General features: G+C 42.1%; 1 protein-coding gene across 25 annotated transcripts in view; it reads left to right on the forward strand.

Annotated features, from left to right (window-relative positions):
* Nucleotides 1-26,888, forward strand: part of RhoGAPp190 (Rho GTPase-activating protein 190) — a 709,768-nt gene that overhangs the window by 343,651 nt on the left and 339,229 nt on the right. For 24 of the 25 annotated variants that reach the window (XM_068385117.1, XM_068385108.1, XM_068385102.1 and 21 more), the window contains 3 exons: nt 8,084-8,279; nt 8,604-8,795; nt 9,024-9,145. In XM_068385117.1, coding sequence (XP_068241218.1) covers nt 8,084-8,279; nt 8,604-8,795; nt 9,024-9,145 — 510 coding nt within the window. The remainder of the gene's footprint in view (nt 1-8,083; nt 8,280-8,603; nt 8,796-9,023; nt 9,146-26,888) is intronic. The other variant, XM_068385124.1, reaches the window with a different exon arrangement.

Here is a 26,888-nt window from a genome sequence, read left to right on the forward strand (position 1 = left end):
CAAGAAATAATAAACAGATGTTGCATTTTGATAATCGTATGATTTTTAAATATTTAACTTTGCCGGTGAATATATAATAGCTGCAACTCTGCGGCTCGACAGAAAACACACTAAAAAAACTCGCGAGCGATCGCTATGAAGGTTGCGGGTGTGCCCACCAGCGCCAACTGTCGGCCAGATACCACTCTTGTATGTAAACAAAACCTTCAATTCTTCTCTGTCGACGTTGACGACAAGACGTATCAATACTCGCTGTAGAACCTGGAGTTTTCTCAACATATTTGGTGAAGTACTTCATTTTGGTTTGAGCTTTCGCAGTGCAGGTGTTTTATCTTCATCTTAAATCTTGAACTCGTTTTTGGATAGATTTAATTTTTGATGACAAAGAGAGTATGGACTTTCTTTGACTTTTAAATGGCCGACCCTTCCCTTAGACGGAAGTGTGTTTAGGCTTTTAGCAATTATCTTATCACGTTATAAATTAATTATAGATTTTCCTCTATATATTTTATATCTCAACCGCCTTTATTAGGCCTCTTCGATTAGCTTTCCATTTATAATAAACATCAAAATAAATTTTAATGATTTGTTTATATGCGACCTTTCCTGAGAGTAGGCGGTCCTAACTTGGAAACCGAAGTTAAACAACGTTGAGCCCTTTCAATCGTAAATAGCTTTTAAAGAGCTAATGATTTAAAACTTATTAAATGAATATTTTTTAATAGATATTTTATGAAAGATTTTCTTTGAATAGTCTTCGTACTGTTTCAAAGGTGAACTAACGTTTAGTTTATTTATGCTACGCAGTTTGCGCTCTATCGTTACGATAGAGAGAGAGAGTATCACGGTTTCACTTTGCAGAAAGAGTAAATCGATTCTGACGTTTTGTTCATTCTTCTTTCAAAGCTTAAATGTTTTAAATTCTATTTTAAAGGAACTTTTTAATTGAAAAACCTTTCAGTTTTTTCCTTTGGTCAAATAACCTGTTTTTTGACGAAACGTAAGTGGGCTCTTCTCTTAGATGCGAAATCAAGAGAGAGAGAGAGAGAGAGAGAGAGAGAGAGAGAGAGAGAGAGAGAGAGAGAGAGAGAGAGAGAGATAGAGACGGAGGGAGAGAGAGGAGAGAAAACGTTCCGTTCTTTATCTCGTCCCAAGCGGGTAACGTTGTTCTCGAGTTACTCTCGTCCCAAGGCAATGTACGGTGAGAGATTGAAAACGTAGTTTTAAATGAACTAGTGTTTAGTCTCTTCCCCAGCCACTGAATTTTTTATCTTAAAATATGTTTACTGTTTTTTGCTGGTATTAATGTGCTTACATTATACGACTGATTTCGCAATTACAACCTTTTGATGAGGGTAGAATTGCGTGCTTCAGGTAGAAATCCGTTTTATTCATACCTGATGTGAATTGTTAAAAGATTCGATTTCAGTGAAATAAGTGCAAAACAGAAAATTGTAGTGATAAAGTGATATTGCGCAAAGTGTTATCAGTGTTGCGACCGAGGGTTCGTCTGTTCGTGCCTGTCGTTCGCCTAGTCCGGGACCTCTTGCAAGCTCCCAAGCCCAGGGGAGAAGTAATGTCGTACGACTTATGGGTTCGAGAGGCCTTGATCAGCGAACAGACGTTCCCTCTATGGTATCGGGTGTATCTTACCAAGATCACCCCTACCATAAGGCGAGAGAGACGATTTTCTCCTCGTCATCCGAAGGCTTTTCGCATAAGAAACCGTGAAACAAGGTTTCCAGGCCCTTTAAGCGAAAGTCAGTCCTTTCAGGACAGGTCCAGCGTCCTGGTTTTAACCATTAGGACAGCTCTGACCCTATGCAGTCATCGGAAGACTGCTCGCCGCCTAACAAAAGCGTAACACAGACTCCGAGAGTCTTTTTGTAGGCAAGGTTTTGCGGTCACAGACGTTACCCTCGTCTCTTACCGCAACCATTCCCGTTGATCCTAAATGGGTTGTACGGCAAGACATGCAGAATAAGCTTGCCTCCCTTATGGAAGACTATTCTGCCGATAAGTCCGTCGAGCCTAGCCGTTTATCTCATCGAGATCCTGGCTTTCAGCCACCCTAACGTTCCTTTGTGCGTCCTGTTGACGTTGGCGTAGCTAAGTCACGTCAGTCAGGTTGTTTAGAACCACACTCGATGCGGTCTCGTGTGGATTTTCAGCCACATTTGGACGTTAGGCCACTTGCTGATGCTCCTGTTGACGTTCAGGACGTTCGCTAACAATCGGAGTTGACTTGTTTTGACGCTGAGCGTCAACCTCCGCATTCTAGAGTTGTTTTGACTGCTCAGTCTAGGCGGTCAAAGCAGTCTCGAGTGGACGCTGTGCGTCCTCACGCACCTGTTGTTGTTGACAGTTCACAGACTGTCAAGCAGTTACATGACGTTGCGTCCTGGTCTCTCGCACCTGTTGTTGTTGACAGTTCACAGACTGTCAATCAGTTACATGACGTTGCGTCCTGGTCCGCTACTAATGCACCAGTGCGTGTGGACTCTGCTTGTAAAGCATTGCCACCATGGTAGGTCTCTCCCTTGCTTGAGACTCAGCTATTATCGGACAAGGTTCCTTCAGATGAGGAAGTTGCTGTTCCCCCTCCTACTGATATTCCCTTGAGGACTCTGTCAGACGGAGAGGAGCCTAAAGCTGCTTAGCCCTCTATGGACTTTAAATAAATCATGCTGATTTTTAAGGATCTTTGTCCGGATCTTTTTGTAACTGCTGCTTCTCGTTCGCCTAAACGTCAGAGCTTACACTAGGCCTAGCTACTTCGTAGCCGTTGTTTTATAAGCTAGTGCTCTCTCGCTCTCCTAGAGAGCTTTACGTTTGCTAGGCGACTGGTTTATCACCAGGAGGAGTTTGGGGGATACAGCCTTTGCTTTCCCTTCTTTTAAACTGGCTTATAGAGCGAGAGTCTGATATGACACGAGAGAAGTTCTCGGCTTGGGAGTTCCTGCCTCTGCCCAGATAGACTTCTCAAACCTCATAGACTCTCCCTGGCGCCTGGCCATGAGACGCTCCAAGATTTTACAGGTCAACTTCACAGCTGTTTTCGAGCCTTTGAAGTTTTGCTGTACAATTATGTCATGCATAAACAAGGCTTTCAGGGATGGCTCCAATGATCTGACAGCCACGTTCTCTGCAGGAACAAGTCCCTCAGGGATGGCTCCATGATTTGGCAGCCATGTTCACTGCAGGAGTACGTAAGAGGCAAGTGCGCTCAATGTGATCATTGTCAAGACAAACTTCACGATGAAGTCTACCAGGCTGTCTTGACAGCATTTATGGAAGGCGACTGGATGGTCTCTCTCGACCTTCAGGAGGCATACTTCCACATTCCTATACACCCGGATTCCCAACCGTTTCTGAGGTTTGTTTACAGGAATGTGGGGTACCAGTTTCGAGCCCTGTGCTTTGGCCTCAGTCCTGCGCCTCTCGTGTTTACGAGGCTCATGAGGAATGTGGCAAAATCCCTCCATCTATCGGGGATCCGAGCCTCCCTGTACTTGGACGACTGGCTTCTCAGAGCATCGTCCAGCCTTCGCTGTCTGCAGGATCTACATTGGACGTTGAGTCTGACCAGGGAGTTGGGACTTGTGGTCAACCTAAAAGTCCCAACTGATCCCATCCCAGATTATTCTATTTTTGGGGATGGAGATTCGCAGTCAAGCCCTGCTCGAAGTCCAACTAATGCTGAAAAGAAAACGTTTATTCAGTCAGGAGTTGGAACAGTCTTGTAGGGACTCTCTCATCCCTGGAGCAGTTTGTCTCACTAGGGAGACTACCCCTTCTGCCTCTCCGGTTCCATCTAGCCTGTCACTGGAACTAGGACAAGACATTAGAGACGGTATCATTCCCAGTCTCCGAACCAATAACGGCATGCCTGAAATGGTGGGACAGCAATATCAGTCTGAGAGAGGGACTATCCCTAGCAGTCAAGAACCCAAACCACGTGTTGTCCTCAGACGCGTCGGGTTTGGGTTGGGGTGCGACCCTGGACGGTCGGGAATGCTCGGGTCTGTGGACCTCAAGTCAGAAGAGCATGCACATCAACGGCAAGGAGCTATTAGCAGTCCACTTGGCCTTGATGATATTAGAAAGCGTCTTCGAAACTAAGTGGTAGAGGTCAACTCAGACAACACCACAACTTTGGCGTACATCTCCAAGCAAGGAGGCACACACTCCTTCACGCTGCTCGAGATCGCAAGGGACCTTCTCTTATGGTCAAGAATTCGAGGCATCTCCCTGTTGACGAGTTTCATCCAGGGGGACTTGAACGTCTTGGCAGACTGTCTCAGTCGGAGGGGTCAGATGATACCCACGGAATGGACCCTCCACAAGGACGTGGGCAAGAGTCTTTGGGCTACTTGGGGTCAACCCACCATAGACCTCTTTGCCTCCTCGTTGACCAAAAGGTTACCAATCTTTTGCTCTCCAGTCCTAGATACAGAAGCAATCTACATAGACGCGTTTCTACTGGATTGGTCTTTTATGGACTTATATGCATTCCCACCATTCAAGATAGTCAACAAGGTACTGCAGAAGTTCGCCTCTCACGGAGGGACAAGGTTGACTTTGGTTGCTACCCTCTGGCCCGCGAGAGAGTGGTTCACCGAGGTACTTCAATGGCTGGTAGACTTTCCTAGAAGTCTTCCTCTAAGGGTAGATCTGTTACGTCAGCCCCACGTAAAGAATGTCCATCAAAGCCTCCCCGCTCTTCGTCTGACTTCCTTCAGACTATCGAAAGACTCTCAAGAGCTAGAGGCTTTTCGAAGGAGGCAGTCAGTGCGATTGCAAGAGCTAGGAGAGCTTCTACCATTAGAGTATACCAGTCGAAGTGGGAAGTCTTTCGAGACTGGTGCAAGTCAGCATCTGTGTCCTCGTCCAGTACCTCTGTAGCCCAAATCGCAGATTTTCTTTTACATCTGAGAAAGGTTCGCTCCCTTTCAGCTCCCACGATTAAGGGCTACAGGAGCATGTTGGCTTCGGTCTTTCGACATAGAGGCTTAGATCTTTCCAACAATAAAGATCTCCAAGATCTCCTTAAGTCTTTCGAGACCTCTAAGGAACGTCGTTTGGCAACTCCTGGATGGAACTTAGACGTGGTCCTAAGGTTCCTCATGTCAGACAGGTTTGAGCCATTACATTCAGCCTCCCTGAAGGATCTCACCCTCAAGACACTTTAGCCTAGTGTGCTTGGCTTCGGCTAAAAGGGTCAGTGAACTTCATGCCTTCAGTAAGAACATCGGCTTTTCTACAGAAAAAAGCCACTTGTTCACTTCAACTTGGTTTCCTGGCCAAAAATGAACTGCCTTCTCGTCCTTGGCCTAAATCTTTTGATATTCCTTGCTTATCAGAGATCGTAGGCAACGAACTGGAAAGAGTATTATGTCCTGTTAGAGCTCTTAAGTTCGATTTAGCTCGTACTAAGTCATTACGAGGGAAATCTGAGGCATTATGGTGCTCAGTTAAGAAACCTTCATTGCCTATGTCAAAGAATTCTTTGTCATATTTTATCAGATTTTTTTAATACGAGAAGCTCATTCTCACTTGAATGAGAAAGACCGATGTTTGCTTAAGGTTAAGACGCACAAAGTTAGAGATATAGCAACCTCCGTGGCCTTCAAGCAAAGTGAATCTCTGCAAAGTATTATGGACGCGACTTTTTGGAGAAACAAGTCAGTGTTCGCGTCATTTTACTTAAAAGATGTCCAGACTCTTTACAAGGACTGCTACACACTGGGTCCATTCGTTGCAGCGAGTGCAGTAGTGGGTGAGGGTTCTACCACTACACTTCCCTAATTCCAATATCCTTTTAATCTGTCTCTTGAAATGTTTTTAATATTGTTTTATGGGTTGTTCGGAAGGCTAAGAAGCCTTTCGCATCCTGGTTGATTTGGCGGGTGGTCAAAGTCATTTCTTGAGAGCGCCCAGATTAGGGGTTTGATGAGGTCCTGTTGTATGGGTTGCAGCCCTTGATACTTCAGCTCCTGGGAGTCTGTCAGCATCCTAAGAGGATCGCTGGGCTCCGTGAGGAAGACAGACTTACAAGGCAGAGTAATCGTCTAAGTCAACTTCCTTACCAGGTACCTATTTATTTTGGTTTTGTTATATTGATAGCTGTCAAAATGAAAAAACTCTTAGCTTATACGCTGTAAATATAATTAACTCTGGTCTCTACCCACCTCCTTGGGTGTGAATCAGCTATTATATATTCACCGGCTAAGTTAAATATTTAAAAATGATATTTTAATTATAAAATAAATTTTTGAATATACTTACCCGGTGAATATATAAATTAAATGACCCTCCCTTCCTCCCCAATAGAGACACAGCGGGACGAGAAGAATTGAAGGTTTTGTTTACATACAAGAGTGGTATCTGGCCGACAGTTGGCGCTGGTGGGCACACCCGCAACCTTCATAGCGATCGCTCGCGAGTTTTTTGAGTGTGTTTTCTGTCAAGCCGCAGAGTTGCAGCTATTATATATTCACCGGGTAAGTATATTCAAAAATTTATTTTATAATTAAAATATCATTTTTTCTACTTACATAGTAGTTTGGAAGGATTGACTTGACAACATAATATGCCAAGTATAATATAATCATATACTGTAGTTTTATTTTTAAGTAAAATAAAAATAAGTATCAATTTTATCTCTACAGTACGGAGTTGAAACATAGTTTTTACTTGTGGTAGTTGCGTTTGTAAGACAAAGTTTGCAAATCAGATGTTCATTCCTTTAGGACTGTACACACACACACACACACACACACACACACACACACACACACACACACACACTCTCTCTCTCTCTCTCTCTCTCTCTCTCTCTCTCTCTCTCTCTCTCTCTCTCTCTCTCTCTCTCTCTCTCTAAAGAGCTCTGTGACTTGGCAACAAAATGGTGCATGCCACACATTCACTCACTCTCTTGAAAGAGCTCTGCGACTTGGCAATGACAATGGTGCATGCCACGCACAAAAAACCTTGGACCGACCATATTTTATAATAATAAAAAATGGACTCTAACCGTTAACATTAGTATTTGATGTCAGTTCCCCTCGTTATTGAGCTCCTCTCAACAGTGACGTGTCTCGGCCTCCAATTTAGGAAGAGAAGACGTATCCTTTGTTCTTAGCTTTGCCTTGATGATCACCCAGAGATTTTCAACTGTCGAAAGATCTGAGTATTTTCTGGCCAGTTCTCCAATAAAGGAATGCTACAGTTATTAAGCCATTCAGTTTATTTTTTCTCAGTATGTACTGATAAACCTTGGAATGTAGTTTCTCGAAACTCTGCTCCAGGTGATCTTATGAAATATGAGAATTGATTAACACTAGTGTGTGGTGGCAACACTCTCTAAGATCTCATAAACCATAAGAGGAGAAACACCCTCACACTATCAAACTCTGGGAGTTTTTAGTGGTCTTCCTTGTGTATTTACGGTCACAAGGATTGCTCCCTTTGCAACAAAGCATATAAAAAACTGAAAGGTCACTAAGACAAAATGTGCTTTCATCAGACCAAGGCAATTCTCCAATGATCTAGTGTCCAATCACTATGTGCCTTACCAAAAGCAATCTGTTGTTTCCTTTGTTTTTCATTTATTAGAGGGTTCTCTATGGTGCGATAGCTCCTAAACCCATAATCCATTTACCAGGTATCTATAACAGTCATCAAAGATACCTCAGCCAACAAATCTGGTTTTGGTCGGGTATCTTGGAACCCATTGATGATGTAGTTTGGGGTATAAGTGTATTTTACAGAAACACCAGTATATATCTGTATTGGACATTAGCAAGTAAAATGTCTCAGTTGACAATTTTATGATTTGATATGACAGGTATGTATTCATGAATGAAATGCACTCTATTGTATTACCAAAGACAAGCATTAAATAATTTTTATGCAAATTCATTTTCAACAAGCTTTTTAGAGGATAGATGTAGGAATTAAGGTTGGATTTTATTTACAAATATTTGCTATATTTAAAGATGATTATTCCTGTAGTGATATACAATGTTTAATAACTTTTAGTAATGTACTGTGGTTAATCATTGTATTTTTATAATTGCAGGTGTTATATGTGCATATAGTAATGAAGCATCATTAGAGTACGTTAGAGAATCTTTAGAAAAATCATTATTAACCCAATTAGAAAGAGAGGAATCCACTCCAACCCCACCAATCACCGTCCTGTTTGCTCCTGACCCTGATTTAGACCATAATGCTGCACAACAGTTACATGACGAAGGGGCAAATCTTGCTGACAGGTAAGGATGCTCATCAAAATCTGATGCTTGTTTAATTGAGTTTAGAAAGTGCTTTGCTTGTGCACCATTGCTGTTCAGGTTTTGCAGAAGGTTAACAGCTCCAATGTAAGCGTGCATATTTTTTCTTTTATGGAAATTTTTTTGTACACTACATGTACAGGTACCATGATATGCTGTTGTGCTGTTTCACTGTTAGTTTGAAATGAACTTTTTTGTTCTGTGCTTGTCATGTATGCTGACTGTCATGTTGCATCTAAGTATCACAGTAAGAGTATGAAATATATGAGCTTCACAAGCTAATCCTAATGTTATCCTAAAACACAGTCCCCCTGGCAGCTTGCAGTGCACCTTCCTGGATGTCGGGCCAAGTGTGGGAGGTGGCGAGGGCCGTAGATTTGATGCTAATCTTGTGACAAAGGCTTTGAGGTCACTCATTACAAGTATTCAGCATCGAAACCTGTCTCTTAACATCTATAATTCATCTGTGTCACCCAGAGACTCACAGCCAGATATAAGGTGAGTGCATTGAAAATTATTTTTCTAAATTGTCCCACATATTGGAATAATTATTTAGCGGAGTATATGTTTTTGGAAATTTTACTCTTATGAAGATATCTTCAGTTATTTTATGTATAGTTATTTAAAAGAAAATTTTCTTTTTGTTTATAAAGTATTTAGACTAAAACTTTGGTTTGTATTTTATTTTAACTTTTAAGTTGTGTATCATATTCCCATTCTTTTCAGAATCATCATGTGCATGTTATGTGGAGATCCATATTCAGTGGAAAATGTACTTAGCCCTTTACTTAGCCACCAGTTGTGTGTGGTGACGGGAGAACAGTCTATCTCCTTACAAACATTCCTAGGTAAGTGAATTAATTTTGAAGAATATTCCTGGTGATTAAGTTCACAGGTCTTGTGATTATAATGATGATGCCAATGTGTTCACACAGTTCTCTGAACTCATAATTTGCCTTTGAATTACCCATTGTTGTTAATTTATTATTAAAAAGAGGAGATTAACCAGCCCAATGAGTCAAGCTCAACTCTTACAGAGCTGGCCTGATTAAATTTTGGAAGAAATAAAAATTTATAATGATGCTAAAAATAAAAATATATAGTAAATATAATGGATAAAAGATAAATGAATAATGAGGTAAAAATCTTGGATAAATAGAAATCTAAATCTTATTTATAAAACCTATTTGTTCAAGTGTGGTATACTTACTTTATAACTTCCTTCTAAGGAGATTTGGGGGTTAACCTGGTCACGATCAGAAACTCCCCCACACCGTACAACTGGCAATATCCAGAATCCCTTACTGGAGGGGTAGGGTGACAATATCTCACCTGGTTCAGGTCAGGCCTGAGTATGCTCTGCAGTACGATTCGGGTTGACCTGTGTACAGGTTGGTCGTCTTGTGTATGATGAGAGTTTCCTTTGTGTCACGTTCTAGGTTCCCTGCTTTCCATTCAGCATGGAGTCTGAGTGAGTGAAACGTTGTTTTCCGGGTGTGAGTGATAAGTCCTGTGGGGCTTTGTTATTGCATGGACTCTAGTGACAACTAAAAAGAAGTGCAAGGACTGCTCTCCTAAGAGGAGTAGGGGTTCTGGGATGTTATCTACGACTTCTTCGATGAGGAGCCTTTCCATTCCATCTGCTTTCCCTCTGCCGTTAAAGGGAAATGCTGTTTTCCCATCGCTGGGAGGAGTTCCCTCCTCCTTGCAGCCGTCGGCTTCCCAAGAGCTGTCAGAAGAGCAGAAGTGTTGGCCAAGATGGTGACGGCCTTGTATTCCGTCTCGCTTGCCGCTCCCCAGTCCAGGCAGCCTTCTCTCAGTCCACCTCTTCTCTGCTCTCGGTGTTATTAACGGACGTCGGGACCATCTGGGTGTCTAGGTCACCTCACGGACTGCTTCGCTGGACCACATAGGCCTCCTAGCCGCATCATCGTCATATTTGCTGGGCCAAGCGGTTGGTTCAGCCGTCTTGGGCACCACTTCAGTGGGCCATGTTGGTAGGCCAGCCTCTCCACTACCTTTTTCATCACTCCAGGAGGAATTCTCCAGCTCCCTGGACTGACAGCTGGGCTTCTGGTCGGGTAACCTCCTTACCCCCTGGAGGTTCCCTCACAGAGACCCGCAGCTGTTGTGTTCCTTGCTCAATCAGCCCGTGTTGTCAGCGAGACCCTCTGTTGAAGCAGCACCAGCCCATAGGTCGGAGGACCTCTCTTCTTGCTGGGACAGGACAGAGGAATTTTGGCAGGAAGAGGCATAGGTTTAGGTTATCATCTGTAGAGGTCGTCTCACCCTTCAAGGGTCATTAGTCCAGAACCAGCTACAGGGACAGGAGTCGCCGTAGGTCCTCAACGAGACACACCTGCAGGAGAAGGATGCTGTCGAACAGGAGCAAGTGTTGTCGTAGGAGGAGCCCCACCGGTCCGTGTGGCCCTCACTATCCCCATGGAACCTGCAGAAACTCCCATGCTTGGGACCGTCAGGCTCAAACCCCTTGCTCTGTCGTGGACCTATCCTTTTAGTTGAGCAACGCCCGCGTCATAACGCCTGGCCCAGGGGCTCAAGCGAAAAATGTCTTTCGTCATCTTCGGGCCCTACTGTCATCATTGTTTTGCCTTGCCATGCTCAGACAGGGGGAGCAGGCACAACTCGCCTTTTCCGCTTTCAGGAGCTTCGCCCCTACGCTTTTCGGGCCAGACTGTGGACCAATCCTCAGATGGGGATTCTTCGAGGCTCCTCAGATGAGCCCTCTGCCTTCAGCCAAGTAATCGCCCTGAGGAGGAGTTGGGTTGGGTTCCCCTGTTCCTGCGCTGCCGCCCATCGTGGAAGGTTCCTCAGAGATTGAAATGATCCTAGGACATAGGAAGCCCTCAAGAAGGCAAGCCGCCCCTTACTCTCCCATGCTGAGGCTGGCCTCCAGGGCCGTCAGAAGCCTGGATGAATTGGTTGTGAACCCTATGAATTCCCTCAAAGCACACAGCTTGCTCAAACTCCTACTGCCAATAAAGGACTGCCACAGTGGCTCTATGTTCCAGAGGGTGCCTCTTTGGGTCATCTTCCAGCATAGGATATCCTGGCGGAGTTGGCCCGTCTCTACGGAGGAAAAGCTGTTGTCTGGGGGCTGTCATTTCCATCTAGGAGGCTCACTCGATTGAGGCCTTGACTTAGCCTCTCACATAGCCTCGTAGACATCTGGATGGGGGTATCTCTCTTCCTTCACCATGCTCCTTATCAAGACTCGTTAAGAGGGAACAGCTGCCTGAGTTGATCAGCTTCCTCTCGACCCAGGCTCTCACCCTGTAGGCGAATTGGGTCCTTCATTGAAGGGACCCCCTAATGGCTTGTCTACCCAAGAAGATTCCTGACCAGGAGGCTTAGTTTCTCAGGAACTCTCCAGTGTTGACACACACACACACACACACACAAAGCACATTCCTAACGTGTAATAGCTGACCACTTCCTGTGACCGACCCCTAGCGAAATAGGCTCAACTGCTCGTGAGGTTGACATAGCTTTTGTCTCTTGGAGTCTTGGCCAACTAAAAAATGCCAGTTGCTGCTTCTTGGTAATGCTCAGTAGTACTTAGGAGATTGGCTGTTCTTGGATGTCTGGAAATCTCAGTAATTGCTGGCTTTCCACTGTTAATCCTGGCGAGAAAACAGGCTTGTGCTTTGCGGTGCTCAGTTGGGAGCTGCAGCATATCAGGGACAGCCCAACTTTGAGGACACTCGACTGTTGGTTTGGGATCACTTACGGGATGTTAGGGACAGAATAGATGGAAAATCCCACAGGATTAAGCAGATGCGGCAGCAGGTCAGTAACTATCAGCCACCCCTCCCCCCTTTTTACACTAGTGATCACAAAGCTATTATAAAAGTTATTAGCTGAGATTTCCAAACAGATACACATTAGACAATATCATAGAGAAATTAAAAAGTAATGAGAAACTGAAGTTAAAGCACAAATTTTGCAAAATACCAAATTAACAAATGGTGCATAGACTTCAAAGAAAAGTGCACTTCAAACCTGTACCATAAAAATGTATGCATGTTTTGTCTGCAGGAACAGTAAATAGAAAAAAATGAAAATCAAGAAATAAAAAACAATTGATAGAGATCATGCCTAAGTTCCAACAGTTAGAAATAAGGAACAGAGAAGTCATAGATGATGTAGAAAATTGGATTAGTATCCAATAAATACAAAGTAAGGTAAAATTAAGTACAGAACCATGAGAGGAAGCAACCAACAAAAGCAGAGTTCATGAAACTTACTAGAGGAAAGGTAGCTAAGGCCAAGAAAACTAAACAACAGCTTAGAAATATATCTAATACCAAAAACCAATTCACCCCCTATCAGAGGAAGAAGATGATGAGATATTGTTAATTAGAAACTAAGGTAAAGGACCAAGGGGGAGCACTTCGGCCTCAAAATGAGGAGAAAGGTCAGGTCCTATCCAGGTGCCAACGCACAGAAGATAGAAGTAGTTGATAAAATTACAGCAGAGTAGTAAAACCACTATTATTGTTCAAGCAACTGGAAATGACCTATTCCTAAGATAGGATACTGCTGGCCAAATAGAACCTTTGATTAAACAGCTAGAAAAAAAAAACTGTTGAAACAGCTAGAAACAAGATAAAAAATGCTATAGTTATAGGTTTTCTCCTAAGAGACAATGTCAGCTACTTCATCCTCAGTAAGACCATAGGGATAGATGAAAGGCTCAAGTCCACAGGCCAGAGAAAGAACTTTAAATTTATAGATCTTTGGGACACTTCCTACAGCAAGAGAAAATTATACAAACGAGACGGAATACACTTTAGTAAAAAATGCAAGAGAATATACGGAAACCAACTTAATTTTAGCTTGTACAATTACTTAAACACAGTAGACCAAGAACAAACTAGACCCTTAGAAAATCCTGCAGCAACAAATAGAGGAAATTTGGTAGAAAGTTTGGATAATGCAGATGGAAGTAAAACTAAAACACTAGTACATTTGGGAAACTAGCAAAGCCACAGAGGAAGAGAAGAAAGATAGAAAATTTCTTTAGTGGCATAATTCAATGCTCACCCAGTTAGAAACTAAATGGAAAACTTCAGGGCAATGATAGCTAGTGAGGAACTAAATGTCATAGGTATTACCGAGACCTGGATTCAAGAAAAAACAAGGATTTTATTGGAGAATACGAAATCCCAGGTTTCAAGCATTTCAAGAAGAATATGAAAACAGGAAGAGGGGTAATGTTCTATGTTAAAAATCACTTGTGATCGAACCAGTCTCTTTCCCAGCAAGTTTTCCCCGACTTCCCGACCCACCAGGTAACAATATTGTGCTCAAATAGAAATAAATTTCTACCTCATTCTTGGGATCGAACCCTAGCCCCTTCTAATGAAAGGCCAGGACGATTCCAACCATGCCACCAGAGACCATAAAAGAAGTCGGAACCCAATTGCTAATCTGCAGTTCAGGATTTACCTGGAATTGACCTGGCCTTTCATTAGAAAGGGCTAGGGTTCGATCCCAAGAATGAGGTAGAAATTCATTTCTATTTGAGCACGATATTGTGTTGATATTTATCCATATTGACTAATTTGGGGTAATTAGAATGAATTATTATAAATCGTGTCACCTGGTGAGCTGGAAAGTCGGGGAAAACTCTCTGGTAAAGAGACTAATGTCTCGCCAGGTAAATCCTGAACTGCAGATTGGCAGTTAGGTTCCGACTTCTTTTATGGCTTCTGGTGGAATGGTTGGAATCGATCTGGCCTTGCATTACAAGGGGGTAGGGTTCAATCCCAAGTATGAGGTAGAAATTTATTTCTATTTGACCATGATATTGTGTTGATATTTATCCATATATATATATATATATATATATATATATATATATATATATATATATATATATATATATATGTATGTATGTATGTATGTATGTATGTATGTATGTGTGTATATATATATATATATATATATATATATATATATATATATATATATATATATATATATATATATATATATATATATATATATATATTGAGTGTCTCAATGATGGGCTGGGCAATGGCGGTGGGGTAGTTTATCCACCCTGGCAGGCTCAACCATACCGCTAAGGCCAGTTCTGAGAGACCAGACCAAGACTGGACCCCTATAGGCCTTCTCCTTTATTTAAGATAGGCAAAGGCTAGGAGAAGGAAAACTCCAAAATCAAACCAAACAAGACCCCAACGGCGGAGCTTCCCAGTGCCGGCGGAAGAGGGCAATGCCTGTCGGGCAGGCAACAAGGCGGGCCTTGACATAACAAGAACCCGGCAGCCCGATGCAACCAACATCGGAGAAGCCGCCTGTCTCATATGTCTTGAGCCGCGGTGAAAACGGTGTGGGCCAAGTGTGTGTGCGTGGCCGTTGCAAAGCCACGACCACCCAAAACAATATACCCAGCTACTGGCATTCTGTCGTTTCCTCCACCCTTCTTCATCTCTTTCTCACCATCATCATCATCATCACCACCACCAAGTCCTGAGGCGACAGCACCGTGGGTGAAGGGGGCAGGCCTGGATAGCTGGAAGCCCTTGGCCCACGACTGCACTCAGTCGCTCTCTGGTGACGGTGCCGTGACACCAGAGTTCGGCATCTGGACCCGTGACTGGGCTGGCCTATTGAGGACACCGCAGCCCACCCCACATGGGGAGGCCCCTAGAAAAGGTGGGGTAAACACACAGTGGAACCTCTACATAAGATCTTAATTTGTTCCTGGACCTGCTGCGTATGTTAAAATGATCATGTTTGGAGTGAATACTGTATTCCCATAAGAATACACTGTAATATGTATAATTTGTTCTGCATCCCAAAAACCTTTGATAACTCCTTGATAAATTACTACACATAATTACACATAACAATTATACAGTTGCATCATATAAGAGAGATGTAACAAAGAATAATTATAAAGAAATAATAAATAAAAAAGACGTTTTTATTGTCACTTTACCTTAGAGACAGGCCAACGCAGGTATTGGCTTTGCTACGCAGGAGGAGACGGACGGTCGGTGAGGAGGTAAAGATGGTGACTGCGATAACTTACCGTAACTTACTCTAACTTACACTCTGTGAACTTTAACCTAACTTGGCTTATTTATTTTGTTTAAATTTTTATATTTTATATTATTTTTACATTTTTTTGCTTTTTGGTTTTTAATTTTCATCACTTTCACTCAATTCAATCTTAGTTTGTTTTGACTCACGTTCTTTCTTTTCATCACGATCACTACACCGCTTCGTAGATTTTTTAAAGAAAGTATCGAAAGAGAGTTGCTTGGTACGGTTTCTCAGAATTATTCTGAAATGGTTTAAGCAGACATCATCGAATTGCGAAACTATACGGCAAACCTGAAGTTTCTGTGGGTGATACTTATCAAAATCTTGTACGTCTGGCAAAGGCGGAAGGTATTGGAAGAGGATAGGCACTACGAGAGCTCAGACTAACATTGGAGCCAGTGACTCCAGAGACGTCTGAGAGGTATGTCGCACGTGTGTTTTTTTTACATTTGATTCATGTGCAAGTTGTGTTTATACAACATCTTTGGGAATTTTATAGCAATGCTGAAGTTACCCAAGGTCAAAGAGAGAACAGCAAGCAAGCAGAGAGCAACAAAAAAGAACCAAGAAGAGAGGGAAACAAGAGGAAGAGTACAAAGCTGGAACATTCTATCTAAAACTCTGGCAACAATGAGAGGAATCTGGCAACTCATGACTCCCTTACACTTAAGTGTATTAGTACGCTTAGGATGTAAATACCTCGTTTAGGGAGCCTTGATGTAAGAATAGATAATAAAAGTACAAAGTAAGGTTATCATAATGATGTTATTATGATTTTTCTTAGAAAAAGGCAAAAAATTTAGATAGTAAATCTTTGGGAGCTCATAACTCAAAAACATAACTTATTTGCATGTTGGTAGCCGTTTCTCGGTTATTCATAGTTCAATTTTAAGAGTGAAAGATATCAACGGAAAGAGTAATAAAAATCCCATAATTCTGTAAGACGAAATTTTTATTTTTTTTCAATGATTTTTTTGCGTTTAGACATGAAAAATTAAAAGATTCATTAAAAAAAGCAAAAGGAAAATCAAAATTTTCATATAGAATTATTTGGTTTATAAAGATTTTTTATGGTATGATTTTCAATACAATTGGTGTCAATTGTAGAGAAATCCCTACCTTTTTATTTATTATGATTTTTGTTCGTAAATATAAAAGTTTTTGCTCTGACTCAAAATTTTTGTATGATGAAGGTATTATATACTGTATATGCAAAACATATATGAAAAATATGTACATTGTATAATTAGAACAAAAGATACAAGACATTACAGACAGTCCCTTTAAACACTGTTACATCTTTAACTAAATTGATTTCACTGAGAATAAAATCTATTTCGTTTTCATTCCGTTTATTTTATTCGAAAATTTACTTGTTGATATAGAAGGAATTGTAAATAAATAATTATGTCATTAAAAGGAAAAAAATGTGTTACGATTTGTTATTTACTGGAATGGAAGAAAAATATACTCTGTGTTTGATATGTGTAGTAGCATTGTGCATTTATACATACTATACTGTTCTGTTTATTGTGTTCATTTGAAAATGTACTTATTGATATCAAATTAATTGTAAATAAATAATCATGACATTAAAATATGCTACGATGTTAATTATTTACCGAAATGAAAGAAAAATGTAACGCTATTGTGTATGATATATATAGAAGCATTGTGCGTTCGTACATACATCACAGTTCGGTTCATTGTTATTTTGATTTGAAAATTTTCTTATTTGAATGAAATTAATCGTAAATAAATAATCATGACATTGAAAGGGAAATAATTGCTACAATCTGTTATATATTTACCGAATTGAAAGGAAAATATATCGCTTATGTTTTATATGCGTAATAGCATTGTACAGTACAGTACTGTTCATAGTGATTTTTAACTTGAAAATTTACTTAATGGAAATAAAATAGGAGAGCAGGATCTTACGACGGTAACTTGCATCAAGAGAGGACGATAACCAATGGGAGAGCAGGATGATGGTGACGAGTTTTGTTTGGCAGAGCGTGAATCTTAAGATTATTCTTTTCGGCCGGGTGAATCTCGTTTCGTGTCATGAAAGTTATTTCATAATATAAAGCTAAAAAAACTTTATCTCATTTTATGTTATGAATTTTTCATATACAGAAACTTATATATATATATATATATATATATATATATATATATATATATATATATATATATATATATATATATATATATATATATATATATATATATGATAAATATAAAATTTATGTATGTATGTACTGTATGTATGTATTTGTATGTATATACACACACAAAGATATATACAGTATATATATATATATATATATATATATATATATATATATATATATATATACTTTGCTAGATGTGTAATTTTGCTTTGAATTGGACTACTAGTACGGTACTCAGTTTAGCCTATTTGTTTTTTGCCATTCTTGTTTGATATGAAAGAGGTAGAGAGAAGAAATCTATCCAACCAAATTAACAACCATATTCCCTCTAGTTTATAAATTGCTGACACAGTTGATGCTGATACTTGACTGAATATATTCTTAGTACAGCACAATAACAGAATTGTAATTGTTGCTGAGGGATATGGAACTAAGGAAATTATATATTTACAATATGAAGAAGTCTGGGAATATTTAAAGCATATACATGTTTTTTGGGCTCGGCCATGTCGTCCTGATGGAAAGTTCCTTTAGGTAGCCTTTCTAAGGGATATTTGCTAGTGATACTCCCAGACAAATAAACCCAAGGTCTCCAAGGTTCTAACTCCTGGCGCGAGTATCCGACCTAAGATATCGCTAGGGATCATGGATGTATTTTGTAGATACGACACATAGCAATCTTCACCCCAAATAGATTTAACTCTTTGATGTAAGGGGGAAGAGTGGCAAAAGAAGAGAGGTGCCGTTCTAGGTACCCCGGTGAACCTCCTATCCGTACTACTACCGGCCGCTATTCCTTTAACTTGTAGCGTTAAGCTAGGTGTTCTCCTAAAGTGTTCCTGGTGTTTTCTCGCAAGTTTATCGGAATTTATCACTCAATTTCCAGTATTTTCGTCCTCAGGAAAGTTAAGTATTTATTCTTTCCTGTGTATAATTTTAGGCTCCCTTCTCACAGTTGAATTCATATAATTTAAGTGTGTTTGGTTGAGCGTTGCCATGACCGGAGGCGGCCATTTTATGACCGCTGTTGCCGAATATTAAATGTTATTTAGTTAGTAAGCCGACAATTCCTGGTATTTAGCTATAATATCAGCTAGTTTGGCAAATTATACAAGTGAAGATAGTGCATACATGAAAATTATTATTCCTCTTACGATTATGTAACTTTATTTTTCGTATTCGGTGGGAGCCCCGGCCGTACCAATCTTGCCGTGAACCCCAGCGGTACCAACATGGCCGTGGTTCCTTCCAGAGCTAGGCTAGCCTCGCTTATATATACAGTCATAAAGTAACCTCCCACGTTTAGCTTCACCCTATCGTTCATTATTAATTCAGGTGAGGATTTACTTCCTCTGGAATTACGGATAATGTTCGATATTCTCTTTTAGAGAAAAGAAACTAAACCGTTCCTCCCTCCTTGAGTACTGCCGCCATTACAGGTGGCAACCACTGTCTTTCCTCATTGCTGTCTAGTAGAACTCTGGCTTTGGGTTAGATAATAACTAAACACCGTCTTTCTTCATTTTCGTCGAAGTATTCCGGCTTTGGGATAGATGGTAATTAACTCAGGGAGCTCTTGTCTTGCCGCCAACGATGTCGCCAGTAAAGGAATCGTGTTTCCTCTGCTGCCGACGTCATCGTCGGCACAGGAAGCCGCGCTTCCCCAGTACACTGTCGGAGGTAGACGGCCTACCTGCCGCCACCTCTCCTCCAGTCAACTATAAGACTCTTTCCCTTTCCCCTTCTGTCACAACATTCTTTCGCCGGTATTCTGACAGTCATCCTGGCATGCCAGGTTGTCTGCGTTGCCGGCCGGGACCCTACCGGCGGCAGTTATCCCAACCGTCTCAGCCTGATTTCTCCTTATGTCCTTCCTTCACCGGAAGTGAATGTCACAGGGGGAAGATTGAGCCGGCCCTGACGGCTGCCGGTGGGAAACCCAACATACTTTTGAGAAGTCTTCAGCCCTCTCTTGGTCTGCCACCCACAATTACTGTCGTCGGCAGTACAGCCGGTGGCAGGCCTTTTGTGGATGGATGGAAGCTAGAATCAGAAAAATTCTTACCCCTTCCATTCTGGCAAGGAGACAGTAGGCAGCATGATAGTCCCCCTACACTTCTAATTGTTGTGCTAAACCATAATAATAGGAAACTTTTCTTCCCTAATGATTTCTCTCTCTCTATCAGTTAGTGCCGCCAGGTACTAACCTAACCCCGGTAGTACACTGGCTGAATTACAGTACAGTATATAAAAAATACAGTAGAACAATTAATTTCTAACATACTCTGTGTTTCCTTTCACAATGTATTGTTGGGACCACAATATAATGTTGAGGCTGAAGTATTTCCTCAAAACCCAGATGATTCCTTGGATCATGGGGACCCTAATATATCACCGATCAGTATTATTATACTACAGGTGGATAAGTAAGTATAAAACACTTGCTAACCTTAACTCTAAGTACTAGAGGTTCTTCCACCCTGTATTCTCCCTAATAGGGAATCCAAAATATTACTACTGATGGAGGTCTCGGCAATTGCCTGGGAGAGGAAACACAGATATGGGTCATTCCTATTTCCTTTCCAGCTTACTATCCTAAGCTACCATTTACAATAGTGAATTACTATTGCAAATAAAATGTATGCATTTCTACCAATGATATAAAATCCACATACTCATTTACCATTTTTCCTTTACAGGAGGAGCCAATGGTGAAGTGTGCAGCTATATTTTGCAACCACAAAGGTTTGAACTTTTGTGGGCATATGATGTGCAGGTCACATGCCCCCTGCTGTATCGTATCCGGATCCCTGAGGTATTGGGACCTGAAGGGTTGCTCTACCTGCTCAACCCTGCTGAGCAATGGCTTCGGAGAAGTCATCCCAGTCACTGTGGAGAATAAGGACACAGCAAGGGAAACCCTTCCTAAGTGGGTAAGAGGGTTCCAAAAGAACTCTCCGGGACCTTACCTACCTAATGAATCCTTAAGAGGCCTTCTGTTCCCTAAGGTGCTAGCAGATGCACTAGTGCTCCAGGAACAGGTCCAGCCTCCTCTCATACAGCTGAAGATCGACGCGGACATCCGTAAGGCACTAGAAGGCATGGACATTCACCAAGAACGGATGTCAGAAGTGTTCACCGACACAGAATAGGACCTACTGCAAGAAGGCCCTGAAGAAGACGTGGTTTTACCTCGCACGGAGGAAGAAGAATCCGTTTCGACGGTAACTGAGGACCCCTAGTTTGCTGTGACGACATTTCAACCTATGCCGTCAACCTCTTCAACCCCAACTCCTCAACCAACTACACAGGTCGACAAGAGCAAAGCACTCTTCACGTCGATTAAGCAGATGTGGGAATTGTTCCGGAAGGAACAAGAAGAGATGAAACAATCCATCCAGCAGAATAAGAAACAGATACAGGAAAGGGATCATCCTGGAACTTCCAGGGGCTCTATTAAGCCCCTTATAGTATCAGACCTCCCTCACTGCTCCGAAACCAACCCCTGGAGGTATGCTGAGCACATGCCCATGATGAATGGGAAACTATTTGTTTTAGAGAAGTTGGGGGCCAAACTGTTTGAAGGTCTTGAGTTCTGGCCCAGCTTTTCAGCCTACCCAGACTGTTACGTGAGACTGGGGGATAAACTTGCGTCCCATGAGGAAACGGTACTGAAGGAAGGCATTGTCTTCGAACATGACAAGGCACAAGCTATCCTTGTAAAGTCCTTGAAAGGAGCCGCATACACCAACTCCAAAGTCTCGGCACTGAGCAAGAGGCATCCCACCTTTGTTGCTCCTTCCTCCATCTCTTTCCCCTTTTCGGAGAAAGCTCTAGAATTTGTCATTAAGGCAAGCGAAGAGGGCAAACCCTGCTCATCTCTAGAGGAATGTAAACCATTCTCTCTAGCAGTACTTACCTGTGAGGAGAAGTGGAAAGACGTCCATCTAACCTTCTCTGTCTCGAAATTGGATCCAGAGATAGCAGGCAAGCAATTCAGCGAGAACCTCCCGAAGTTGCCAGACTATCTTCTGAGGAGAGAACAGGAGATGAAAGAGAGACTAGCAGCCTCCATTTCTCATCAGAACTGCCTGGAAATGTGCGCAGGCCTAAATAACGCCCCCAGAAATGTTTCTTTTCCTGGCTAAGTCTCACATGGGTACCCTTGTGAAAGACTTATATGCTTTCATCAAGTCAAGAAGGACCTGTAGAGAGCACATGTTTGCCTCGGCAACAGTGAAACACGAACCCAGTAAACTGATTTCATTATGTATCTGGGGCAAGGACCTTTTCCCACAGGAAGCGGTCCGAGAAGTCATAGCCAAAGCAGCCACGGAGAATAGGAACCTTCTCCAAAAGTGGGGCATGACATCTAAGAGGAAAGCTTCCTCTGACGGAGGTCCCCAACCTAAGAACAAACAGGCAAGGAGACCATGTAAACCTGCGCAGCTTCCGGCCGTGACCATGGCCACGGTGCCTCAACTGGTAGCACAGCCCCAAACCACCTTCCAGATGGTCCCTCAACAGCTGGTAGCCCAGTCGCCAGCATTTAATCCTGGCTTTGAGAGGCAGTCGACCACATTTCGTCCTTATAAAGGAAAAGGCGAAAGAAGAGGCTCCTCCGGAAAACCCTGCGCGGGGCAGAGGAGGACGCGGTCATGGATACAAGTCCTTAGGACTCCCCAAGCACTGAGGGGTTCCAGGTAGAAAGCAGATTATACCACTTTTGGGATCGCTGGACCTTCAATCCCTGGGCCCACAGCCTAATCAAGAATGGACTCGGGTGGAGATGGAACAGAACTCCACCCCGTTTTCCAGAATTCTTCCAACAGTCCATCCCCTTGTTAGAAGAATATACCTCAGAACTCTTGAACAAAAGGTAATAAGGAAAGCAAAGTCCATCAAATTCCAGGGAAGGCTGTTTTGTTTTCCCAAGAAAGACTCAGACAAACTGAGAGTCATTCTAGACTTGTCTCCACTCAAAAAGTTCATCGAGAACAACAAGTTCAGAATGCTTACCTTGCAACACATAAGGACCCTTCTACCAAAAGGGGCGTACACAGTCTCAATAGACCTGGCAGACGCCTATTGGCATCTCCCAATCAGCAGCCCCTTCTCCTCCTACCTAGGATTCAAGCTACAGAAGAAGAAATTCGTCTTCAGAGCAATACCCTTCGGACTGAACACAGCCCCAAGGATATTCACTAAACTAGCAGACACAATCGTCCAACAGCTACGCTCCCAAGGAGTTCAAGTGGTAGCATATCTAGACGATTGGCTGGTGTTGGCAGCATCCAAGACTACTTGTCTGCAAGCATCCAAAAAGTTGATCCAGTTCCTAGAACACCAGGGCTTCAAGATCAATCTCAAGAAGTCTCGCCGTCCACCATCTCAAAAGTTTCAATGGTTAGGAATCCAACGGAACTTAAAGTCACACCACCTCTCCATTCCATCCAAGAAGAGGAGAGAGACAGCGGGAGCTGTCAAGAGACTAATCCGTCACAAGAGGATTTCAAGATGCCTATAGGAAAGAGTATTGGGCTCTCTCCAGTCTGCAGCAGTGACAGACCTGGTGCTAAAAGGACGCCTAAAGGATGCGTCAGGAGTCTGAAGAAGATACGCATCAAACTCTATTAAGGCCATGGTCAACAGCCAAGAGCAGCCTAGCACGGACAGTTCCCCTGCAACCACCACAACCATCAGTGGTGACACACACGGAGGCCTCCTTTGAAGGATGGGGAGGCCATTCTCACAAGAGAAAAGTGCAGGGGAATTGATCGCATCAGTTCAAAACTTTCCACATCAACATCTTAGAGGCTATGGCAGTTTTCTTGACGTTGAAGAAACTATCCCCAGAAACTATCCCCTCGCAGAGCAATCCACATCAGATTGGTCCTGGACAGCGAAGCAATAGTAAAATGTCTTAAACCGGCAAGGCTCAATATCACCTCACGTCAACCATGTGATACTAGCCATCTTCTACCTGGCAAGGAAGAAGTGATGGCACTTATCAGTAGTTCACCTACAAGGGTTCCGCAACATGATGGCAGATGCTCTATCCAGGCAAAAGCCGATAGAGACAGATTGGACCCAAGATGCAGACTCATTCTCCTTCATCCCAGAAAAAGTCTCGGAACTGCAGATCGACCTCTTCGCAACGAGTGACAAGAAGAAGCTACCTCGTTACGTAGCCCCTTATAAGGACCCTCAAGCAGAAGTGAGAGACGCCATGTCCCTTGACGGGAACAGGTGGAATCACATTTACCTGTTTCCACCAACCAATCTCCTGCTAAAAGTCCTTGACAGGCTTGAGATCCTTCAGAGGGACAGCAGCAGTAGTGGCCCCCAAATGGCCCAAAAACAATTGGTTCCCTCTAGTTCTAGAGTTTAAACTGAAGCTGTTTCCTCTGCCGAATCCAGTTTTATCCCAACTGGTCCAGAAGTCGACTGTCTACGCTTCATCCTCGAGAACCAACAACCTACATCTCATGATTTTCTCGCCCTAGCAGTGAACAAAAAGTTTGGAATCTCGAAGGTTAAAGTTAACTTCATTGAAGAGTATAAGTCATGTTCGACTAGGAGACAATATGAGTCATCTTGAAAGAAATGGGTGTCCTTTGTAAAAACAAGGAATCCAACAGAAATATCGATAGATTTTTGTCTTGCTTTCTTCATACACCTACACGAACAAGGCCTGGCTTCCACCACGATTACCGCATGTAAGTCGGCCCTGACTAGACCATTTCTGTACGCTTTTGAGCTGGACCTCACTAGTGAAATCTTCAATAAGATCCCAAAAGCATGCGCTAGACTCAAGCCGGCAACCCCTCTAAAGCCCATTATGTGGTCTTTGGGAAAGTCTTGCACTATGCTTCGAACCTACACAATGACGATTGTTCTCTAAAGGATCTAACACAGAAAGTCATCTTTCTGTTTACTATAGCCCCAGGGGCTAGAGTTAGTGAAATAGTGGCCTTATCCAGAGACAAAGGCCATATTCAGTTCCTAGACACAGGAGAACTGAACCTTTTTCCTGATCCTACCTTTCTGGCCAAAAATGAGCTACCCACTAAGAGGTGGGGTCCTTGGAGAATCTGCCCATTGAAGGAAGATTTCTCTCTATGCCCAGTAGAGTGTCTAAAGGTCTATGTTCGAAGAACTTCAGACTTCAAGGTAGGACAGCTCTTCAGAGGCGAAACTTCAGGATCAAACCTATCCTTAAGACAACTGAGAGGGAAGCTCACCTACTTTATTCGCAGAGCGGATCCTGACAGCACACCCGCAGGTCACGATCCAAGAAAAGTTGCTTCCTCATTGAATTTCTTTCAACACATGGACTTTGAGAGACTCTGTTCATATACTGGGTGGAGATCATCCAGAATGTTCTATTAACATTATGCAAGCAAGTACACGAAATAAAACACTTTGTGGCGGCGGTGAGTAGTGTCATAAAACCCGTTGTCTAGTGCTGTGATGAACAGTGGACTGTTTTTGGGACCTAATAGTGTATCGGGTGAATAGGTACTCATACCTTTAGTGCAAATCATTATGATGATTAATAGACTGTTCTATACAGGTGCATAATCTGACCAATAACACCAGTGCCGTGTGGATGTTTGCACCACAGTGTTCACGCATATCCTAAATCTGAGCAAGTCAGACAGATTTTGGTTTCACATATACAGTACAACGAGTGGCATTATTCCAATAATGAAAATTACATATATTCTTCCTTTACAGGTCAATGTGTGAACCCGGATCTGATTGATTGCGGGATCAGATTCTTATTTTTGCAACTGCATTTAATAATGTAATTGCAAAATAAATACAAAAATTATATGCGTTTTAATTTTTACTCCTCAGTTGCTTTTAAATGAAGCATACTAGAGTTTTATATTTATCCTTATAAATAAAAGTTACTTGAGCCAAGTACAGATTTCCAAGGTAACCAAAGGTAACCTCTAAAAGGTTTCCCTTTTGTTCCTACAGAAATACAAACCTTGAATCCTTACTGTCAAAGTCGACACTTTCCCTGCAGGGGCCAGGAAGCACTAGGCCTGTTCCAGGCTTAGTGGAAATGACAGTTAACTGGAATTTCAGATATAGGTCTAGGAGACCAGGTAAGGAATCCATTCAAGGTAAAAGGCACACACACAAACCCACAGATATAGTACTTTCAAGTAATTTCTCTGGTATGCTTGCATCAGGACGACATGGCCGAGTCCAAAAATTGGATTTTGAGCAAAGCGAAAAACTATTTTTGGGTGAGAGTGCCATGTCTTCCTGATGGACCCACCCTTTTGCTGACCCCACCCGAAACTACTCTATCTGCGGCTATTCCTGCTTAAAGACAAGTAAAAGGAATGGCGGCTGGTAGTAGTACGGATAGGAGATCCACCGGCGTACCTAGAACGGTACCTCTCTTCTTTTGCCACTCTTTCCCCTTACATCAAAGAGTTAAATCTATTTGGGGTGAAGATTGCTATGTGTTGTATCTAAAAAATACGTCCCTGATCCCTAGCGATACCCTAGGTCGGATACTCGCACCAGGAGTTAAAATCCTGGAGACCTTCGGTTTCTGGGAGTATCACTGTAGTAGATATCCCTTAGAAAGGCTACATAAAGGAACCTTCCATCAGGACGACATGGCATTCTCACCCAAAAATAGATTTTTCGCTTTGCTCAAAATCCGTTACTTAGATACTGTATTATCTTCAAGGGTTACCATGACAATAGGCAAGTTCCGGTACTAGAGATATGTGGTCTAGAATGGGAAACTCGCTGTAAATCTATTATGAAAATGTGTGAGTGGAAGTGAACAAATGATTTTAAATTGTTTTGAAAGCAGAAATTGTAGTAAAAATTGAAAAATTGATCTGTAGGGGCAAATCTAATATTCAACCAGAGCATCTTGTAGTGCATTTGATAGCATTTTCACTCATTGATGGTTATAAGACAAAGATTTCCAAAGTCCAAATTATTTAGCGATTTTAACGATAAACAAAATCTCCTTTGGAACTCTATAATCTGCAGATGAAAACTCTCTCTCAGATTGCACCTCCATAACTCTTATTTCTACTCAACTCTTTTTCAGTCGTTCTTTAGTGTCTCTTATATTTGCAACATAGCTACACTCAGTGTTGTGAATGAGTCTAGTTTGTGTTGGTATTATTATTATTATTATTATTATTATTGTTATTATTATTATTATTATTATTACTAGCCAAGCTACAACCCTAGTTGGAAAAACAAGATGCTATAAGCCCAAGGGCTCCAATAGGGAAAAATAGCCCAGTGAGGAAAGGAAATAAGGAAA

The sequence above is a fragment of the Palaemon carinicauda genome, chromosome 1 (genome assembly GCF_036898095.1).
Source record: "Palaemon carinicauda isolate YSFRI2023 chromosome 1, ASM3689809v2, whole genome shotgun sequence".
NCBI lineage: Eukaryota > Metazoa > Arthropoda > Malacostraca > Decapoda > Palaemonidae > Palaemon > Palaemon carinicauda.